The 23035-nt window shown below is 37.6% G+C and overlaps 2 protein-coding genes across 2 annotated transcripts; both read left to right on the top strand.

The window, feature by feature from the left end:
- The first annotated feature begins 7779 nt into the window (after nucleotides 1-7779).
- LOC131298260 (probable trehalase) lies at nucleotides 7780-14912 on the top strand. The gene is made up of 11 exons (XM_058323624.1): nucleotides 7780-8840; nucleotides 11522-11641; nucleotides 12074-12189; nucleotides 12330-12430; nucleotides 12746-12855; nucleotides 13053-13125; nucleotides 13236-13403; nucleotides 13489-13576; nucleotides 13941-14040; nucleotides 14145-14358; nucleotides 14617-14912. Exons 1-11 carry the CDS (start codon nucleotides 8221-8223, stop codon nucleotides 14698-14700), a joined length of 1794 nt encoding a protein of 597 aa, XP_058179607.1. The 5' UTR covers nucleotides 7780-8220; the 3' UTR covers nucleotides 14701-14912.
- A 6800-nt stretch (nucleotides 14913-21712) lies between these two features.
- Nucleotides 21713-22376, top strand: LOC131298259 (uncharacterized). Its single transcript, XM_058323623.1, has one exon. It carries the CDS (start codon nucleotides 21906-21908, stop codon nucleotides 22314-22316), a length of 411 nt encoding a protein of 136 aa, XP_058179606.1. The 5' UTR covers nucleotides 21713-21905; the 3' UTR covers nucleotides 22317-22376.
- Nucleotides 22377-23035: the final 659 nt, after the last annotated feature.

The raw sequence follows: 23035 nt of genomic DNA, 5'->3' as shown, positions 1-23035 counted from the left end.
TCCTGTCTTTGGCGGTGAACCGAGATTGACCACTTCTTCAATTTGATGTAAAAAATACTTTTTTACATGGAGATCTTGCAGAGGAAGTGTATATGGATCCCCCTCCAGGTGTGAAAAAATACTCAGATATTACAATGGTATGCAAACTTAAAAATGCGTTGTATGGGTTAAAACAGTCTCCAAGAGCTTGGTTCGGTAGATTTACCAAGTCTATGAAGAGCTTCGGATATAAACAAAGCAACTCAGACCATACGTTGTTTTTAAAGCATCGAATGGGTAAGATTACGGCTTTGATTATATATGTTGATGACATGGTGGTGACAGGAGATGATCAAGAAGAAATTGAGAGCTTACAACGACACTTGGCCTTAGAGTTTGAAATGAAACAACTTGGAGATTTAAAATACTTTCTCGGAATCGAGGTAGCCCGCTCAAAGAATGGTATTTTCTTGTCTCAACGAAAATACATTCTTCATTTGTTAACTGAAACAGGTATGCTTGGATGTAAGCATGCAAATACCCCTATTGAACAAAATCACAAGTTGTTTAATTGTTTACATGCAACTTCTACTGATAAAGCCAGGTACCAGAGACTTGTGGGAAAATTAATTTACTTGTCCCATACTAGGCCAGATATTGCTTATTCAGTATGCGTAGTAAGCCAGTTTATGCATGATCCTCGTAAACCTCACATGGATGCTGTGGAACGCATATTGCGATATTTAAAGTCTGCTCCGGGTAAAGGGTTATTGTTCAGCAAGAATAATCACTTGAAGGTAGAAGGTTACACTGATGCAGATTGGGCTGGTTCATCTGACGACAGAAAATCTACATCAGGATACTTTACTTTTGTAGGGGGTAACCTTGTGACTTGGAGGAGTAAAAAACAACCGGTGGTAGCAAGGTCAAGTGCAGAAGCTGAATATAGAGGCATGGCTTTTGGAGTATATGAGTTACTATGGTTGAGGAACTTGCTTAAGGATTTGGGTATTCACTCTCAGGAGACAATGAAGCTGTATTGTGATAACACTTCTGCTATAGAGATTGCTCATAATCCAGTCCAACACGATCGGACGAAGCATGTGGAAATTGATAGACACTTCATTAAAGAAAAACTTGAAGCCGGAATCATTACTTTCCCGTTTGTGAAGTCTGCAGACCAACTAGCCGATGTCCTTACCAAAGCTGTTGCCAGCAGTGTTTTCAGTCACTCTTTAGATAAGTTAGGCATGTGTAATATATATGCTCCAACTTGAGGGGGAGTGCTAGAATTAAGGATATGATTTGGTCAATATTTGATTTGGTCAATATCCTTAATTGTGTAATCTTATTTTATGCCGAAGTTGTAGAATATTTTCATGTAATCTTGTATTCTTTCCTTGTTAATATTTGTACTATATATATTGTACAACTACGATGAATGGAATTATCAGAAAATTACTCCACAATTGTGTTTATTTTCAGAAAGTTCTCTAAAATACATTCCAAACTACTAAAATTCGGAAGAGTGAGGATAGAGAGTGGGAAGATTGAGAGCGGGAGCACATGATATTTTGCAGGATTATGTGATAAGTGATTTCCCCTGCTTTGTCTCACCCAAATACTCCATCCGCGGTATCCAGAAGCTTGAAGTGAAGTCATGGTGAAATCATTCTTGGGTTTACTTCTATTCCACAACATTAGTGCTATTACCAATCCCACACATTCCTACAATGAGATTTTTTTTCTTCATCGTAATCACACCGTGTCACATTCACACGTACTCTTTTAACACAATTTTCAAACTAAAGGTTAATTAATAGTACAGTGCGTCGCTTGCTTTCGGCTCTTTTAGTTGATACAGTTTGCTTGGCTTTGCCTACTTTTATTTCTTGCTCTGTTAAGACTAATGGAGTAGCATATTTGAAATTATTTCCCTGCCTGCCTGCCTGCTTTGTCTGACTATTTAGAATTAGGACCAATGGGCTTCCTTTCTTGCCTACTACTACTAGAGGAAGTAATAATGACTAAACCAACTTAATGGGTTTCCTTTCTTACCTACCTAGTAAAGGAAATACTACTAACAATGACAAGACTTAAGAAAGTCTTGAGAGTTAGTTAAGGACATCCCTCCAGTAGTAAAGTTAAGTTTATGTTGTTAAATGACACAAAAGTATCAAATTGTTACATGACACAAAAGTATCAAAAATGGAGTCCACATATGTGTTGTCATTGTGTAGTTAGTTCAATTATGTGTTCTTTTTGTGTTTTTTTTTTTTTTTTTGAGGGTAAGTTAAATTTCATTGAGAAAACCACCAAAAAAGACCAAGGGCATACCCTCGAAGTCAATACCAGTTTTGTGTTCTTGCTCCTCCAATGTGTAGTTAGCATTTGCTAAAATGTGACATTAAGTGGGACCCAGTCCCCAACCCTTGGATGAAATTCTCTCACCCCAGTGAAATCTTTCCGTCTCACCATCTCAACTTCGCCGCCGCCAAACTCACCGACCTGATTGTATTTTTTTTTCTCCATTTCTTCTTTTGTTCTCTCAATCTACAAACGTCCCTCCCCTTGTACCCAAAAAATTGCAGAGAGAGAGCCATCAAAGTTCTGGTTCTCTGGGATTCCCAGAAACTAGTTCGAAACTAATAGATCGGAAAACCCACTCTATGGGATTCAGAAATCATATCGATAACTCAATTAATTGGAATTTTTTGGTATCTTTTACTTTTCGCAACGTTTTGTTTAACCGGCATCGTATTTGAATTTTTTATACTATAAAATTCGTAATGTACACTTTAAAATGTCAGTCAAACTTTTCGTCATATTATTTGTTTGACCGGTATCGTATTTGAATTTTTTTCAATTTCTTTGTGCGGCCCAACTACCATATGAGACTCTATTATTGCTCTCTCTCTCCAATGACAGGGATTTCACGGAGAAGGGACCTCCATTATTCTTTTTCACATTGCTTTCTTCATTCAATTATTCAATGCAAGACCCCACAACCATCAACCTCGTGGAATCTTGCTAGTTGTGTCTTTTTCTTTCATTTGTATTTTCTAGGAAAAAGAGGATAAAAACATTTCTTTTACTGCTTGACTTTTTTTTTGCCAGACGATATATATTTATTAACGGGGATTTAAGGGATGTTAGTATGTTAGTAGGTATGTTAGTAGGTAGTCCACAGGGAATTCTAAAGCTATCCTTAACTTTGGCTCCAAACCCAGCCCCTCGAGGGGCTCGAACCTTGCCAACCACAGATGGGGGAAATGAACTTACTAATTGTGCTAACTTGGTAGTTCACTTGATCTTTCTTTTTTCTTTTTTTTGTTCACATTTTATACATCAGTAGGATCGGGAGAGTTAGTAGAGTTAGCTGTTAGTCTACAAGAGTTCAGAGGGCTGTCCATAGCCATGAACCACGAATACGCCCCTCATGGAACTTGACTCAGCAACCCTAAAATTGATAACATTTTCACTTCTCCTTTCCCTATCTTGTGGAAACCCGGTTTTTTTTTTTTTGCCCCTCTTTGGTTCCAAAGTACTGAGATAGTTATGTTTTCAATATATTTGAATTGGGGAATTAGATACGAATAGAAAAGACAATATTCGAGTTTCTTGACAAAATCACTAATTTGGATTAATAATTTAGTGAGAAACTGAGAAGAAAAAAAAGTACAAAATTTATATTTCTTGATTGGTTCCTTCCACTTTTGTACTACACCCTTTGTCACAATCTAGAGGGGCTATCAATTTAGATTAGTTGATCTTGATAATGCATATTCGAAATCTTTATAAGTAAGTAAAATGCAAGTACGGTAAATAAAGGATTTAATGTGGTCGTCACTACTACTTGCAGATATAAAAACAAAAGTGGAGTCACGGATAAATGTAAGGAAAATTCTAAAATCAGCCCAATGAGCTGACAATAATGAGTATGTGAATGTGTATTAAAGGATATAAAAAGTACACAGAAATACGTATTTTCTTTTTCTTCTAGTGTAATTATCGTCAGCCTAATGGGCTAACAATAGCAAGACCGCAAATATAAAGCAGGTTCCTCCGGGGGCCGGGCTATAATCGCCTCCACTTTCCACTTTCCAACTCCAACTGGTGAAGACTAGCCAAAGTTCAAGTACAGCAGTCATTGGTTTCTCTATACAACACAATTACTTTTTACACAAAGCAAAAAAAATGGGCTGAAATATTTCTCGGTGCTTTATGAAAGTTAAAATTTTATGGAATGTCTTCGGATGATTAAAAATTCATTTAGTCCCATAAAGATGAGATTATTTGAAATATTTATGAAAAATTAAATTACTATGTCGCTCCATATAAAGTAGAATTCGATCTCTAATTAGAAATTGTCATTGGTCATTGCCTAATTAATGGTGTGATTTTGAAATCACCAGTTTAATTATTAGTGATATTAAGGTAATGATCAGTACTTTCTTTTAGTTTTTCTTTTTCTTTTTTCCAAAAGTAGTTTAATTATACAGTATAGATTTTTCTCGGCCGTTTTCCTTAATTAATCATAGGAATCCCATGTTTTCCTTTCTAATTTTTTTTACCAACCAATCAATGCTTTTTTGTGAAATAAGAAATTTTTTAAAATTCTATAAATTTTGCGTTGTGTCACTTGCAATCATCACGTGGTGCCTTCTCACTAATAGACACTTTTCTTTAATATATATAGTCCAAAAAAGAGGAGAATGATGAGAAATCATAGAATGAGGTTGAAGGAGGGAAAAAAAAGATTCACAGTCTAGATGGAGGAAAAATAGTAAATGACGATCGATCACGGAATCACAGGAATCCTATACGTTTGGATTGTTTAAAATTCTGATTAGCCAATAAGACCGTGAATCATATAATTGTTTCCTTAATCCTACATTTTCCCGTCAAAACATACACATAATCCTACGTGCTTGGCCGTTTTTTTTTTTTGCAGTCAATTATTTCCTTTCTAATTTTTCATTCAATTATTTCCTTTCTAATTTTGCAGTCAAATTTTTGCATAGCACATTTTCAAGTAAATTGTTTCCTTTCTAATTTGTTTTTTGCTCGCCGTTTTCCTTTCTAATTATTTCCTTAATTAATCACAGAAATCCTACCTTTTCCTTTCTAATTTATTTTGCTCGGCCATTTTCCGTAATTGTTTCCTTAATTAATTCCGCAATTGTTTCATTAATTAATCACAGGAAATCCCATGTTTTCCTTTCTAATTTTTTTTTTGCTCAATCGTTTTCCTTTCTAATTTTTTTTTTCAGCCAATCAATGCTTTTTTGTGAAATAAGAAAATATTAAAATTCTACAAATTTTGACATTGTGCCACTTGTCGTCACGTTGTGCTTTCTCACTAATAGGCACTGGAGAATGAAATCAACTAAGAGATGAACGGGTTTGAGATAGAGAGGAAATCAACGTGTTTCAGCCATAGAATTTGGGGAGAAGGAAATCAAATAAGGGAAAGAGTGGTAAAAAATTAAAATTATAGAAAAATTCATATAATAAAAATTCATATTTCGCGCCACTTGTTGCGACTTGAGGTAGGATTTGAAAATATCCTTTTTGTTTAATATATATATGTATAGATTCTTCAACACAAATGTGCTTAAGTTATATGATGAGTTATGTATATATGTGCTCGCCATAATCTTTTGCACGATGTTGATCAACTTGATGAGACCGACAAAATAAACAACCTTAATCAAATAATCCACGAGACTCCGATGAGCGAGTCACTCTACTTTCTTGATCCCTGAATCGATTTGGTCATTTGATAAATATGCTGGCAAGCCGAGTACATCTCTCGTCCGGGAAGGGTTTTGTGGCCGAGAAGGATTGAAAGCACCTATATTTGTTTCATTTGTTAAGTGAAATGCTATATGCAAAGAAAATGGGCAAAGAATTAACTATGAAAGTGTACATGAACGGTTCAGATGCACTGCACAGTGAATCTGAGCCGTTCAAGTACACTTTAAGAGTCAATTCTTTGTTTATTTTCTTTGTCCCTAGCACTCTTCATTTTGTTAACCGTCACATCAGCAATCTCAATGAGTAATTAATTCCATCATTAGCAGAAGCCTAAACACGTCACCCGCACTATGTAATGCTCCTAATAGAAAATTATACTACGTTAAGTGTCTGGTCAAAATGGCTACCGTCCGGTCAAATACTCATAAATGAAAAAACAGATCCCACTAGATATGGAGTTTGAAATTAACATCATATATAGTATTACTAATCTCTTCACTATTGGCCTAACAAAATGGCATATTCTTCTATTGGTTACTACATTTGATCATTTGTCAAATAAAGGGTAAAAACACCTTTTTTATCAAATCCAAAGCGGAATCAATCGGAGTCCCAAAACAAAGATGCTACATGCACAACGGTTGTGCAAAACATCAAACACAATCAATCTCCATCCGTCCATTATTGTAATAAATGGTCAAGTTTCGTTCAAACTTTTCCTTGAAAGAGTTAAACTTTTCCTTTGAAGAGTTTTTTTAAAATCTAGAGCGTCCAAACATATCTGAACGGTCAAAATTGGTTACACAACACACACAACGGTTGTGTGAGTATCATTTCCGGTCCCAAAATTTGATCTAAACCATAGACCGTACGTGTAGAGTTCAATGCATACAACATCTTTTGACAAGAAGTCAGACTAATCGAATATTGATAATCACATGATGGAATCATGGAACATAATTCATCCTGAAACGTGTTCTTAAAAATCATATTTGCCTTGCATTTTTTTCCATGAACAACATTTTCCAATCATCAAGTCATCGGTACGTAGCAAACACTCTCTCTCTCTCTCTCAAAACCCTAGTCGCCACATTTACCTTTAATTCTTCTCCCTCCACCTCCCCTTAGGGTTTCACAACCTTAATACCGCAGCAGAAGAGGAAGGCCATGATACTAGTTCTCAATCTCTCATTCTATTTGTTAGTCTTTGCTTTGCCTTTCTCATGTAGATCAATGACTTATCGTATGATTTGTGAGAGTTTTGTTTACCTTTATTGTAAGAGTTTTGTCTCTCCTTTTTGTGAGGATTTAATATTACGTTTACAGATCAGGTTCTTTCAGATGATATTGCTTCACAACGGCATCAGTGTCAACAGTGCTCTACTACCATTGTATGATGTCTTTATTGGAGCAACTCATGGTAGTTTATCAAATTTGTAGCTTTGAGAGTTCATTAGCTCGTTTCTACTTGGTTGGAGTTCGTCTGATTGGGATATTTGTTGTTTATTTCTTTGCTATCACTTTATCACTTTTTGAGACTGCTATGAAATACAAAATTAAAGCAGAATATGCGTTAGACGATACCTGAATTGAGATGAAAGACATTAACCACCTTGTACTATTTTCATTTTGTATTAGTTAGACAATTTAGATTGAATTCGTCCAAGTGCCATTAGGCTTCCATCAATACAACTTTTCACTTTTGTAAGGGAAAAAAAAAAAGGTCGTCGGTACGTACAGAAGAATCATACTTCCTCTGTCCCAAATTCTTTGTCCGGTTCGCAAAACAGAGTGTTAAAATTAATACAATTTTTGCAAGAAAAAATCAAAAGTTTTTCAACAACTTAATAGATAGAAATGAGTATTTTTAATTTGTAAAAAAAGTTTAAATTTTTTCTTAAAAATATTGCATTATTTTTAACACTCCGTTTTACAGAACAGACAGATAATTTGGAACGGAGGGAGTAGTTGCTAGAACAACATATCATAATGTTAACCCAACCAACAAACACGAGGATCTCTATCGATACCTACAAAAAAAGGATGTGACTTTTCATCTAACCCAAACAAAAGACAAATCACAACTCTACAATTGCCGGCTTCCTCCTCCATTGCCGGCTTCCTCCTCCTCTTCAATCTTCTTCATAACAACAGTATACACACGCAAATACATAAATACATATACTCCCTCCGTCCTTGGAAGACAATTTTTGAAATCTGTGCCAATTTCAATTCCTTATATCTTTCAATATGAATCTCAAAAAATATGCAATATGGATCTTGTTTGATAGTTCTCGATTAGTTTTATTATACAAAGTTTTCAAATTCGTGAAAAACATTATAGATTGAAAGATATAAGCAATAAAAAATGGCACAAATTTCAAAAATTGTCATCCAATTTGGGATGGAGAGAGTATATTTTTTAAGCAGGCCAAGTATGTCACAAAACAACTCAGATTCACCCTTCATTCTATTCCAAGAATGGCCAACTTCAAGCCCCTAAACCACCACCGGAACTCCTCCTCTCTCCTCCCCTTCTTCTCTCTCCTCCTCACACTTTCATCACTCACCACAGCCTCAAACAACTCTCCAATGTGCTCACCAACCGATTCAGGCCCTGTTGTACCCACAGACCCATTAATCACCTTCCTAGAACGTCTCCAATTAACCGCACTAAACACATTCGGCAGCAAAAACTACGACCCAAAACACTACGTCGACCTCTCGTTAAAGCACAATCTCTCCGAAACCCAACTGGCCTTCGATGACCTCCCGAAATCCTCGACCGGGTCAGTCTCGGCTGTCGATTTGAACGGGTTTATAACGAGTTACTTCAATGGGGCAGGGGAGGACTTGGTGTACGCAGAGCCGCCGGACTTTGTGCCGGAGCCGGAGGGGTTTTTGCCGGCGGTGGAGAATCCGGTGGTGAGGGAGTGGGCGTTGGAAGTGCATAAGCTGTGGAAGAATTTGAGCAGGAGGGTGGATGCAGGGGTCTTTGAGCATCCGGAATTGCATACTCTGCTTCCCCTGTCTAAGTCTGTTGTGGTTCCTGGGTCAAGGTTTAGAGAGGTTTATTACTGGGATTCTTACTGGGTGATAAGGTTAGTTTTCTGATTTTTTGTGTTTGGTTCCGTGTTTGGTTCCTCAAAAATTTGGGAAGGAAAATTTTCAATTTTCGGAACTGGTACAAGATAAGATGAGAACAAATAGATAGTTAAAAAAATTGACTAAAGGCGGTAGGTTTCCTTGTATACCACGAAGTACAATGCCCTCGACAGAATTCACGCGGGACAACAAATTCATGTAGTCAATCTCAATTGATTGAGACTAAGATTCGGTTTGGTTTGATTCGGCCTTTCGTCTCAAGATGATAGTTTGTTTGACGAAAATCGAACCATCTTAGAAGAATCCTGTTTCCAGAGAAAAAAAAGAAGCCCGGAAAACTTTCTTAAATTCTCGAGGACTATTTTTGCTTAAAGTTTGTGATTAAAAATGTTTTCTTTTGAGTAGTGTTTTGGGAAAACTTATTCTGAAAACAGAACTAAACAGAGAGTTTGTTTTTCTGTGTGGGACTATACAGGAGTTCCGCACTGAGTAGTGCGGTAGTGGTTGCTTTTGCTTGCTTTAATTTTTTTCCAAGAGTTTCTTTCAGCTTTTCTTTGTTTACTGGATAGCTTGTGGAAATTTGAAAAAGTCCTCCATGATTGGTTCAGGGGATGGGGAATTTTTTAAAAAAAATTCGGGGATCGGGTAGGAGACGGGGATAGGTCTGTCCCCGCCCTGAACCCTACCCATCCCCGTTTGTTACCCGCCCCGTCCCGTCCCCGAATCCCCGAAATATATATATTTATATATAAAAATAAATAAATAACTTATGTGCCGGAATTAGTTATTATGTGCTGAAACAGTGAATAACAGGTGCTGTTATGTGCTGAAAATTGGTAGTATATGCTAAAATTGTGAAATACAGGTGTAGGAAATGGAGGTGCTATTATGTGCCGCAAATACAGGTGCATGCCAATGTGTGTTGCAGAATTCTGCTGAAGTTTTTTCAGTAATAAATATGGCCGTTCCTGATACCTTATTTTATTTTATTTTGTTGGCTTTTCTAATTCTGTTTGTGGAGCTTTGTTGGCTCCTAACTTCCTGACCAACCAACAACCGTTACTAGTACTATTTCATCAGCCCTTTTCCCTGGAAAAAAAATACAAAACAATCCAAGTCCTTTCGGCTTTCACATGCTAGTATATGCTGTTAGATGTTGAAATTGTGAAATACAGGTGCCCGAATTCCGAATCCTCGTTTTGGATCCCCGTATCCCGTTTGGGTCAGGGATGGAGGAAACAAACAAATCCCCATTGAGAATCGGGTCGGGGATGAGGATGGGGATGGGGTAGGAGATAATGGGTAGGGGGTGGAGGTAGTACCCCCGTCCCCATTGCCATCCCTACCTACGAATCTGGAAAAAAATCTATTGCGAGTCAAACTCCATTTATCTTCTGTATCTATTATCTTCGACCTCCGAATATCCCATTGAATGCCATTCGAATCGAAAAATAAATACATACATTGATCTTATGCCTCCATTGGAGTTCACATGCTACTTTAATTATTACAACCACGAAAAATAATCGTGGTACCTAATAACTAACAACAAGGACTACGTTAATTATTACAACCACGAAAAATAATCGTGGTACCAAATAAATAACAATAACCATAATAGTTGGGTAAGAACGCTGCAAAATATGGGTTAGCACAGTTCTATATTCTACCCTCTACAATCTATGAACAACATGGCATGTATAATTCATATGCATGATCACAGTCTGCTCTGATACCACTGTTAGGAAACCGATTCCCAAGACCCAGTTATGATGCATACAGATTATACAAAAAACAAACTGCAAAACCCTATAAGGCAGAATTAAGGTTTTACCTCAACTCCTTGCGACACGAACGCTGATTGATTTGTTACAGCCTTCTGCTGTATGCCACAAGCTTTTTATTTGTTGAATTTAACTGCTACAGTACGCCGGTCTCTGTTGCCTACGAACACTGCTCAACCGTACCTTACAATCTTCTGTTGTATTCCCTTATACCTCGATCACGTAGCCAAGTGTGAACTTCTACATGTTCTCTTTATTCTCTCTCTCACAGTTCATCTTTTGGTCTTCTCCAATAACTGTATCAGACCTAGAGAGGATATAATGGTATATGTATAGGTCAGAGCAGGGACCTCAGGAGAAATAAATTTGGGCTCTTTGTATAAATAAGAAAACCTAATCCTACCCGGATTCTATTCTTATTTCACAAATTATAATTCACACCACTAAAGAATTATAATTGCACTCCCATCCTTATCTCAATTTTATCCGAGCTCCATGTTATTAAATACTTATTAATCTCCCTACGTTAAGATTACAAATACCCGTCGATTAAATTAAATTACTGACAATTTTATTTAATCAACATCTTATCATGACTTTGAGTATAAAAGACTAATAGGTGATTGGTGGTTTTGGTTCATTCCTTTATTATGTGATGAAATTGCTTGTAATGCCTTCGGGCTGTGAATGAAGTTTGCCATGTTCCAAAAGAAATTTACTTCTTAGGTTTATAACACTGATGTTTGTGTGCAACTTGGACTGAAATGTGCTGCATACCCAATGTTGGTATCTTAATAAGGCTAATATAGGTAGACAATGCAGCCATGGGCATCCGAGTTTTAAAGTTCCTTCTCGGGCATGTTTCTCATGGAACCAATTGATTTTTCATGCAGGGGCTTGTTAGTAAGTAAAATGTACCATACTGCCAAAGGGATAGTGAGTAATCTCATTTCGCTCAGAGATGAATTTGGATTTGTTCTTAACGGCGCAAGGAAATACTACACTAATAGGAGGTAAGTCCTTTTTCAACATCTAACTAATATATCTCTAATCTCTGTTTGCTACTAAGTTCACATTTTCTTTTTTAGTATTATCAAGTAATTGGTTCTAAATAATGTTTCTTGATATCTTATATATCTTTAGATGCATAGTGAATGATGCAGTTCATGTCGACAAAGAAAATAAAATCATTAGAATTTGGTATTTGGTGTTGAAATCATCTTGTGGATAAATTAACAATTAAGCTTACACATTTTTCTGTATTTTTTCGTGGAATTCACTGTCAAAATCATCTGCTTATTTCTAGAACCGTAATCTTTCTTCATGCACCATGCTGTTCATGTCGATGAATAATTAACCTGTAGGTTTCGGCATCCTGTTTTTCTTACCTTTACTGTCATGTAGTATTTTTTCCTACTAACTAGAAGTCTCACGAGGCTTTGCAGCCAACCTCCACTCTTGAGTGCAATGGTATACGAGATTTACAGCAGGACAGGTGATATGGACTTTGCCAGAAAGTCTCTCCCGGCTTTGTTAAAAGAACACCACTTCTGGAATTCAGGTGAATTGGAGGTTTCATTTCTCTCCCGTATCTGTTTATTCTTGATCATCTCAGTTGGGTTGTCACTTGTCTCCTTTCCTCGGAGCTTACGACTTCATATGTCAATCTGGTTCAATGCCAATTCGCTTGGATTATTTCAGGATTTCATAGCGTGACTATTCTTGATGCTGAAGGATGCAATCGCACTTTAAGCCGGTACTTTGCAATGTGGAATAAACCCAGGCCAGAATCTTCAACTATTGTATATGCTCTCTAGCCTGAATCTCATTTTTCTAACAAGCGTAAGACCGTGTACTAAACTGGAAGTGCCACAAGGGGTGCAACTTTTACCCCCCCAAAAAACTGTGAATGGTCGAAAGGGCTCTTACCCTGAGTTGAGCCCTGCTATAAAATGTATAGGGTTAAATGAGGACCAAAAGACCCTCTACACGAAAAACAAAAACTGGGCGAAGGGCTCAGTAAACATCGGGAATACATTTTTCTTTTGGTGTCATATGCATCGTTTATAAAGACATAATGGAGTTCTTAGCTCGAAAACTTGTAACACTTTTCTTAGGACATGGGAACTGCTTCCAAGCTATCAAATGCTTCCGAAAAACAGCATCTTTACCGGGAATTGGCTTCAGGCGCTGAAACTGGATGGGATTTCAGCTCAAGATGGATGAGGTGGTTTTTTCACTTTGGACTTTAGGAAGCTTGGTTATAGGTTTTTCGCTAAAACATCTTTTTTCAAAGTGTAAACGATATCGCATAACCATATATACCTGGGACACCCTTAGTATCTTAATTCTGAGATTGGGATTAAGGAAGTTTGTTCCTATACGTAACAGTGATGTTATGATAGGTTTTCTGTCGCATTGCAGGAATGCTTCCGATCTCACGACATTGGCTACAACCTCAATCATCCCTGTGGATTTAAATGCATTCATACTCCAGGTTTAGCCCAGAACACCTCTAAAGGCCAAATTCAAACAATCTGTATAAATATTACTAAAAATAAACATTATGTACATTAACGTGAGCTAGCTTTTTCCGTATTGTTTCAGATGGAACTTAACATAGCTTTCTTGGCAAAAGTTACTGGAGATAGGATTACTGCTGCACGTTTTCTTGAAGCGGCTGAAGCAAGAAAACTGGCAATGAACTCTGTCTTTTGGAATGAAGAGATGGGACAATGGCTAGATTACTGGATCAGCGATAAAACTAAGTGCAAGGTGGTTCCTGCAAGTGAGATCTATGACCGCAGCCAGATAACAAGCTTCATCATTTTTGTGATTCTGTTTACTTTGATGCTTTTAGGATGATTACACTTGGGTGGCCTCGAACCAGAATCGGAACATATTTGCCTCAAACTTCATTCCTCTTTCGGTTGAGTTGTTCAACTCAGGTTTGTGATACTTCATATGAGATTTCTTGATGTCCTCTTTTGTGTAATTATTTGAAAAGTCTCAAGATCAGCTTGTCTTACTCTTTACTTGTTTACGAGCAGAATTGAAACTGCCAATCAGTACCTCTTTACCAACCCTTAACCATTAAAATAGAGTCACCCAATGCACGAAGCTCCCGCTTCAGTGTTTGTGAAAGGGTCGGATGTATGCAACCTTACCCCACAAGCAGAGAGGCTGTTTCCGCAACTCAAACCCATGACCTAGACTAGGTCATAATGGGGCAATCGTATACCATGGAGTTTAGGATAAGTTGAACATAGTTTCTAATCCACTAAGAATGCGTTTTTGTCTCAATATGTGAAGATCTCAAATTGGTGAAGAAAGTTAGGCAAAGTCTGCAAAGGTCCGGGCTGATCCGTGCTGTTGGGATCGCTACTTCTCTAACGAATTCCGGACAACAATGGTAACATGTTCAAAATGTACCCTGCAAAGATCAGTCTTTTGTAAAGCTTAGATGAGATTTCAAATGATATCACATTTCTATCGTGTATTTCTTGTTTTTTATAGGGACTTTCCAAATGGTTGGGCCCCGATTCAGCATCTCATTGTTGAAGGTTTGGTGAGGTCTGGATCAAAGGAAGCAAAGTCCATGGCAAAAGACATTGCTGCGAGGTGGATCAGGACCAACTATGTCTTTTACAAGAAAACAAATACTATGTCAGAAAAATACGATGTTGAAAAGTGTGGAGAATATGGAGGAGGTGGTGAATACGTTCCACAGGTAAGGATTATATTTGGCAATTCATACCCAAAAACAACAAAATCTTGTCTGAGTATTAATCTCGATTTTTTTGGGTTGATAACATAGAGATTAGTTGGTTTCATTACACTGTCAGCTCAACAAAATCATAATTGGAATGCAGAGATTACATTTTTTTGTCCCCATTTTATTTTTCATCTTTTTGTGGAAACCTGTTTGTTTTTTCCGTAACCAAGGTTCTCAAAACGTGATATCTGTTTCTGGTTTGCTATATTGCAGACGGGATTTGGGTGGTCGAATGGAGTTGTTTTGGCATTCTTGGAGGAGTTCGGATGGCCTAAAGACCTGAAGATAGATTGCTAGTGTGCAAATAAATTCTTAGATTTTTTGTTCAGATTCCTATTAAGCAAGGAAGTGAAAGATTTTCATTATAACATTTTGAGAAAAGCCAATTCAAAATATATACACAAATATCAAATCCTCTACCAGGTTTCTGGTCTGATTGTGACAAGTATAAATAACATTCGAACGGATTCAAATCTATTCTATTTTACTGAGGTCTACAGATTTTCATATTTCTTTTGGTCTCTGGTCTATTTTGGGGGATGTGAATGTTGATTTTTTGCTATCATATCTTTCACTGAAAAACAAAATTTGTTTTCACTTTCGTGCAAATTCAATCTCTTCTCTCCTTTAACATGGCTAACCCATTCATTATCTTAGTCTTAAACTACCATATTACAACCGGGAACAATATCGTTCACCCTCATTACATCCCTCTCATTAGTGAAGAAAGTGCGAATCCCACCAAAGAATTATCTCATTTACACCAAAATGAGTATTGTTTCTATGGCCCTCAAGCAATTTCAAATAATTACATGGTTAGATTAAGGGTTAACAAGTCAGCTGTCGTGGGTCGTTACAAAACAACATGTCAATAACTTTCTATGAAAGATCATAAGAGAGTTAATGAATCAAGCTTTTATTTTTGGTTTTATAAAAAAACTATGTCCGTCCAGGACAAAGTCTAACTTTACAGTACTTAACCTCTCATCATAGTTTAGTTTTGCTAGAATATACAACAATAGCAATGGGCTCCCATTAAACAATGCCACCCCTGAACCTAAATCCTGACTTCACACCACTAATGGACAAGGCGTGACTCTTTGTCCTTCAATGGGGTGGTGCTTATCCAGAATTTCTTCGGGACCTCCGAATGTGGATATGGATCGTTTGGACCTTCCTCTACCTGGATCTGCAAAGCAAAACCATCGTTAGTGCCTGGTCGATCGGAATTGATCAGGGAGGTATTCCAATGGCTAAGGGAGAATCAATTTTAGAAAGGAAAGTATCCAATAATGACGGCCTACCTCTTTAGGGTATGGACCTTTATTTTATCAAGGAAAACACTTGTCTTAGCCTACAAGTTAGCTCGTGCCCCCCATGATGCCCCAAATAACTGCTTGGCGGTCTGACGTCGCTTCATGCATTTTATGATTGCCAAGCGCAACGTACATAGGTATGACGTGGCCACACCGGCAATGCCACTTGGTCTGATGTGGCTCGTTATCTTGTCGCAAGTGAGTTAAAAATGTTCAGACTTAGAGCATCCGCATCAGTCTCTTTAAATTTTGGACCAAAGTACACCTTAAAAACCCACTTTATTACTTTAGCTATTCACTTTTAAAATGTCTAATACATCAGACTCTTTACTCTCACTCTCTACTCAATTAAATATTCATACTTTTATATTTCCTTCATTTATTCTTACATTTCTCTACTCAATTAATACTCCCTCCGTCCCTTTTTTTGTGTCCAGTATTCCATTTTGGGCTGTCCCTTAATAAGTGTCCATTTTGTAAAGTTAGGGGGGTAAAAATTGGTGTATTGTCTATTTTATCCCTAAAAGTAGATTTTATTTTGAAAAGTTAGTGAGTAAAAGTGTAATGATGATGGGTAAGTAGGGAAAGTGGAGGAAAAAGTTGATGTGAAAGGTGTAATGATGATGTCTTTTTAATAAGTTGGAGTTACGAAGCAGGACACTTAAAAAGGGACGGAGGGAGTAGTTAAAAGGGTGAATAGTGACTCTTTAAAACAAAGAGTCACTGTAGCAAAATTATTTATTTTGCAAAGAAAAGAGGAAGGAAGAGAGGCTAGTGCAGGGCATTTTTTTGTCCATTTTCTCATTTTTCTTTACTTTAGTGTAAAGAGTCACGTGCAGATGCTCTTAGAACAAAAGAAGGTATCCCTAAATAACTGTACCCGTGGAGCAATAAGCGTAACAATTACGAAGGGTTGTCTACGATTTCATTCACCTTGGTTGGTTGGCGATTTCATTCACCTTAGTTGGTCGGCCTCATTCATTCCCTCTTCTTTTATAATCTCGTTATTAGATTGTTAACCACCAATTCATATAAATAAATAAATAACTAACGTGTTAAAGACATGAATAACTTGTATTATTTGTATCCTCAATATTGGTACGAGCTATTACAACTACGTGCGCATACCAATATTGCGATCTATCCAATACTAAGGAATTGTTCGTTAAAATATGGCCATGAGATTAACTAACTTGTAGCTTTCTTTTTTTCTTTTTTTTTTAATCCGCTCGTGGCATACTCAATCCATCCTAACTAAGACTGTTAGGTGCTGGCCCATAAATGATAAATTCCTCTGTTTGGTTTAACCTTCGGGCTCGCATTTTCGTAACAAAAGTACGGGAGTTGAACAAAAACCAGAGTTTAGCAAGAATCCACCCCAACGACATCTCATCAACCTATAAATGCACACAAATAACTTTGAACGACGACAACCGATAGAAGTTGGATGGGATTTTACGCAAAATCTTGAGGAAGTTTTATAGTTTCCAGTTACAATTAATAAATTCTCAGCATAGCTAGAACTAGAAACCTTATTTTGGGAAAGAAGAGGGGCATGCTACGGAATATACAAAAGAATTAATCACTCTCTTCTATGAGAGTGGCATGTTCTTCATGGACCTGGGATACCTCCTGTCCAGGTTCCTTATCATCTTTGTTGTCTAGTACTCCTATGAAGTTAATAATGACTACTGAGAGCTCCGAGTTTCTGTTGGGGTACTAATCCAATCAAAGTAACCATGTTGTGATATTAGTATTTGATCTCAAATGCAGAAAGAGTGCTGAGGTGTTCGTAGCATCTCAGTAATTGTTGGATTATTCCAGTTTGCTTAGTGAGACCCGTAAGATTGAACGGAAGATTTGATAACTCAAACTGGGATGGAAACATCCCATTGGAGAACAAAGTAATGGAGCATGTGTTTAGGAAGGTTGTGGGTAGGGATTTATTTATACGAAGGTGTTACTTAGTAGCGTGAAACTAGAAGATCTTTGCTGGGTCTTGGTCGTGAAAGTAGGGAAAGAAAGATTTAGGAAACATTAAGAACTCCTCTGAGTTAAGATACTGTATCAGCTCTTGGAGGAACATTAAGAACTCTCCTGCCAACCAACATTTATGTGTGGTTTGGAATGTATCAAGCAAAAGCTTTGCTGGGTCTTGGTTTTGTCTGGTTGTGTTCTTCCTTTGTTTTAGGTCTGTGATGTTTTGGTAGCAGTATTAGTAGGTATGCTATTCCTGCTACCTAGTTTGTGTTGGAAAAGTAAACTTGATTTTAGATAACTAGATATTCTAGGAAATCGTGAAGATGCATGATACATGAATGGTGTGGTTCATGTATGTAGTTGAAGAGTCTAATTGAAAATAATTTAGAATTAATTATGGTATATATCCAAGAGTAGGCCTGTCAATGGGCCGGATCCGATCCGGATCCGACAGATCCGGATCCGGATCCGAATCCGATAAGACACAATCCGATCCGGATCCGATAAGACTCAAATCCGATAGTGAGAATCCGGATCCGAATCCGAAAAATCCGGATCCGATCCGAAAATCCGAATCCGATCCGGAAACTTTTTTTACTTCAAAAATTTTAGCCAAAAAAAAATATTTTTTTCAAAAAAATACAATTTTTTTTTCAAAAAAAAATTATTTTCAGAAAAAAAAATTAAAAAATTTAAAATAAAAAATAAAAATAAAAATACAACTTCTTAAACATTTTTTTTTTCAAAATAAAAATTTTACTATTTTTTTAAAAAAAATTAAAATTTAAAAAAAAAATAAAGTTCGGATTCGGATTGATAACGGATTTAATCCGATCCGACCCGGATCCGACCCGGATCCGTATTGAATTACCGGATCCGGATTATCGGATTATCGGATCGATATTATCGGATTCGGATCCGGATCGGATCGGATTTTTCGGATCGGATCCGGATCGAATCCGGTCCATTGACAGGCCTATCCAAGAGTCATCTAGAAGTTTGTGTACTTGGCTAGGTTCATGTAACTTGGAGTCTATATAAACTATGTACTCCAGTGATTCTAAGGTGTGGCCAATGTGTGATGGAAAGTAGAGAGAAAGTGATTAGAAAGAGTGAGGTTGAGTAGAGTGGATGAAGCACTAGAAGTAATCAAGTGTGATAAAGATTGTTTGAAGTATTTTATCAACAAATTGTGTGTTATCTCCTCCCTCGCATCTCTCCTACTTGTTTAAGTGTATTTCGTCCATCACGAATTTCCAACTATGTCCTAGTTGTTGTTTTGGTCTTGTTCCTGCTTTCTTTGTTTGTATTTTCTTGCTTTTGTTGGGCTGGGTTAAGAAAATGAGGAGAAAATAGAAACCATGTCTTGACATTCTACTATTTTATTGTTTGGGTATCTGGAGAAAAAAGGTTATAACAGTGTAAAACATAATTCTTTTTTTCCATTTTTTTTTTCACTTTCACTTAGCAAGTCTAGAATCTAACCTTAGCATAAGGTAAAGCTACAAAGATTTGGATTGTAGGGGGCAGAGAAAGCAAAACCTTTAAAGAAGACAAACGTATTATGTATTAAACAAGAAGCAACAATCTCAGTAGATACAAGAAAACGGTACAACCTGACCACACATGTATAAAAAATTGGAAAACTCAGACTCCTTAAAAAAGACAAAATAAAATAAAATAAAAAATAGAACGCAAGAACTGACCGTAATGGCACAATACAAGCAAATTTAGAATCTATAATGATAATGATGAACGATGTGGGTGGTGTCTCAGAGACTTAGTTAGATGGTGGTGGCGAGAGAAAAGGAATTGCTGGCATAGTGGTTGGAAAGGTTGGGATAGAAGGAATTGTAGTTGGGATGGTGGGCAGTGAAGTGGCTGGCAGCGGCGGGAGAGTCATCTTTGGAACTGAAGGCATAGTTGGCATCGGCGGCAAGGTGGGTTTTGGCAAGGTTGGGACTGTTGGCATTGTAGGCAAAGGGGTGGTTGGCATAGGTGGCAATGTGGGTTTTGGCAAGGTTGGGACCGTTGGTATTGTAGGCAAAGGAGTGGTGGGTAGTGGTGGCAATGTGGCTTGGGGAATGGTTGGCATTGCCGGCAGTGGAGGTAGTTTAGGCATAGATGGAATTGCAGCAGGCCCTGCCTGCATAAGCTGCCGGGCCGCCAAGGTCAAATGGATACTTGAAAGGGATAAGGCTAGGATCAGAGGAACAACCAGAATTTGATGAAAAACTGCCATTGTTTGAGGTTTTAGGAGATACCGAAGAAGGGGTGTTAACTTCGTATGTTTTTCTCAGATGAAGAGACTAACATGTTCTAGTGAGTATTTATAGAAAAACTTAATGAGGAGATTGAACAGATTTGGAAAGACCAATGAGAGTTTGATGAGATGTGGTTGAAACATTTGTTCGTTCACCTTCCAAATTTTGACCCTTGCAAATGATGGTAACCTACAATTCTCGCTGGCCATGCAACGTGTTATGTTGTTGCCAATGACATTGAGTGGGACCTAATCATATTTTATATGCAACTATGCAAGGAAAACCACGTACTTGGTGATGGTTTTCTAGCACAAAACAAGACAAAATCAAGTGCAACATAAAATCATTGTTGTCCTATAGCATTTTTTTTTGATAATTCAGGTGTTCGGGCTAGCTTACGCACACATCAACTAATTATTAGGGCCCAATTCCATCTCCCATTTATAGGGAGCTCAATTAAAGTTGGAGCAAAACTCCGTTACGCCGTACGGCCTGGCCCCAAAGGAGTTGATAGCACGTGAGAAGTTTCGAAACTTGAAATCTTAGGAGCGGGAGCAAATCCCTAAGTCACAGGCTTTGATCACCGGACCAACTCCTTTGGGTGGTTGTCCTATAAGATTGACTCAACTTAGAGCTCTGCATTTTTTTTTTTTTTTTTGTCGGAACTAATCGAATTGAAATAGCAATGTTGTCAGATTAAGCATTTGACCTAAAAAAGAATGTGTGTATGTGTGTGTGTTTTTTTTGTGTGGTCATATTGGAGTAATCGTTCTGTTATACACATTTACTCTATGAACCTAGACATTACATGGAAGATTTGTTTTTGAAACTTGGGAGCATGCTACGATTGGAAAACACAAGAATGTGGAGTCCTAGTTACGAAGCTGAGAGAGAAAGATTATTAGTTCCCTGGATTTTAAGGTTACTTTGTCAAACAAAAGTTAGCTGGATTTGCTTGTTTAAATGAAGAAATATGTTATGAAGAGGGAGCTTGTCCGTCCTGCTAAATCCTTCTTCTGTATTTTGAACCCCTCAGTTAAACCAATTTACACTGAATTCTGCTTACATTGACTATGTTGCAACTTTTAGTTATATACATAATTCGATCCATTGGCGTAGCAACTTAACGAAAACTTATAAAGCTATCTACTTGCGGTTCTAATATGACTGAGCTTTGTGTTCTTGAATGGTTGAAGGAAACTTAGTTTTAAGTTTTTAATAAACAGGAGTTTGATTGGCAAAAGTTGGAGCAAAATTTAGGGCTTCCATGTGCTCTCACTGCATATTGAAACTTGAAGCGACAATCTAAAATCCTCGGTGAATTTTTCCTAGGAGTATTCAAGAATCTGTTGTACTGGTAAACTGTTTAGGATTGGCCTGATTTGTTTAAATAAAAGGTTTCCGGTTCCAAGTACTTAAGAATCCTTGTCTGCTTTAAACAAAAGCAATCTCTTAAATTCTCAGATTTTAGCATTAAGAACTGCATTGGACCACCAAACCATATTGTATTTTTATTCGATTTCAATCAGTAGATCTGTATATGTCCATGCTTTACGTTTGTTTGGAAGGGATGAGTAAATGAATAAGATTTTTGCAGAATTTTTTTTATTTTATTATTGTTTGGTCGCTGACAGAAAACCGATGTATTAATGTCTTCATGTTCGGAATATAGAAAAAGTGAGAACAGAGGATTCGAAACCCAAGAGTGGAAAATTACAAACGTATATTCATGCAAAACACAAGAAAGTACTCCCATATACTCTGAAACAGTACAAAGTGATTCCATATTTAAAACAACAAATACATAAGAACTGCCTCAAACTTCACAAAATCCATTCAAACTAGAGAATCTGTAATAATAGTGCTCCAACCATATTGTGTTTCAAAGGATTAGTTAGATGGTGGTGGGGAGAGGAAAGGAATAGCTGGCATAGTCATTGGAATGGACGGGATAGAGGGAATTGCTGGGATGGTGGGCAGCGAAGTGGCTGGCATCGGTGGGAGAGTCATCTTAGGAGCTGTAGGCATGGTTGGCAATGTTGGATTTGGCAGAGTCGACGGAATTTGGGTTGTTGGAATAGGCGGCATCGTGGGCTTTGGCAAGGTTGGGACCGTCTGCAAAGGGGTGGACGGTAGTGGTGGCAATGTGGCTTGGGGAACAGTTGGCATCGTTGGCAAAGGTGTGGTCGGTAGAGGCGGCAATGCGGCTTGGGGAATAGTTGGCATCACCGGCATTGGAGGCATTGTGAGTTTAGGGATAGAAGGCAGTGTCTGCAGAAGCTGGCGGGCCGCAAGGGTCATGTGGATGCTTGAAAGTGATAATGCCAAGATCAGAGGCAGAATTAAATCGTGATGAAAAGCAGCCATTGCTCGATAGGTGTAGAAGGCTTTGGGAGGTTGGCTAAAGAGGCTGCGGTTCCCAAGTTAATGAAGAGATTAACAATATTAGTCGGTATTTATGAGGAAACTGAAGGTAAGAATCAACAGATTTCGAAAGACTAATAGAAGATTGATGAGATGTGGTTGGACCAAGTGTGGAGAAACACTGGTTCGTTCACCTTCCTTAGTTTTGACTCGTCCAAATGATGTAGTTAATCTACAATGGTGGCTTTCAGTGGAAGTGTGGAACAATCTTGTCCAATGGCATGTGTGGGTGGGTGTGGGACCAAAAATCACAGTTTATGTGCATGGAAGTATGGAACTTCTTCATGGATTGGTGTTGGTTTTCTTGGGAAAAAAATAGGAAGGACAGCCAAAATCAAGTGAAAACTAACGTCTTTGTGATCTAGTAGCAATGACCCAACTAAAAGTTCCATATTTTTTTCCCGGGGTAGAGTGCTAGTGGAAGGCAAAAACCAACAAATTACCCAGACGAACGGATGTGCTGACCAAACATGAACGCGCCAATGAACTCAGAATGCTACAGATCTGGCCCACTCAAGTCATCAGTAGTGCTTCTCGGGAATTGTGCATCTAGAGATTAGAAAAAGAATTGATCTACAACTAACTCGTGCACAGAAGTGTCCAAATTGTTCGATGCACGTGGGCCTTGAAATAGAATGAGAGGCCTAT

The sequence above is a fragment of the Rhododendron vialii genome, chromosome 8a (genome assembly GCF_030253575.1).
Source record: "Rhododendron vialii isolate Sample 1 chromosome 8a, ASM3025357v1".
NCBI classification, from domain to species: Eukaryota; Viridiplantae; Streptophyta; class Magnoliopsida; order Ericales; family Ericaceae; genus Rhododendron; species Rhododendron vialii.
Note: the sequence above shows the minus strand (reverse complement) of the source record. Positions and strands in the feature narration are given on the sequence as shown.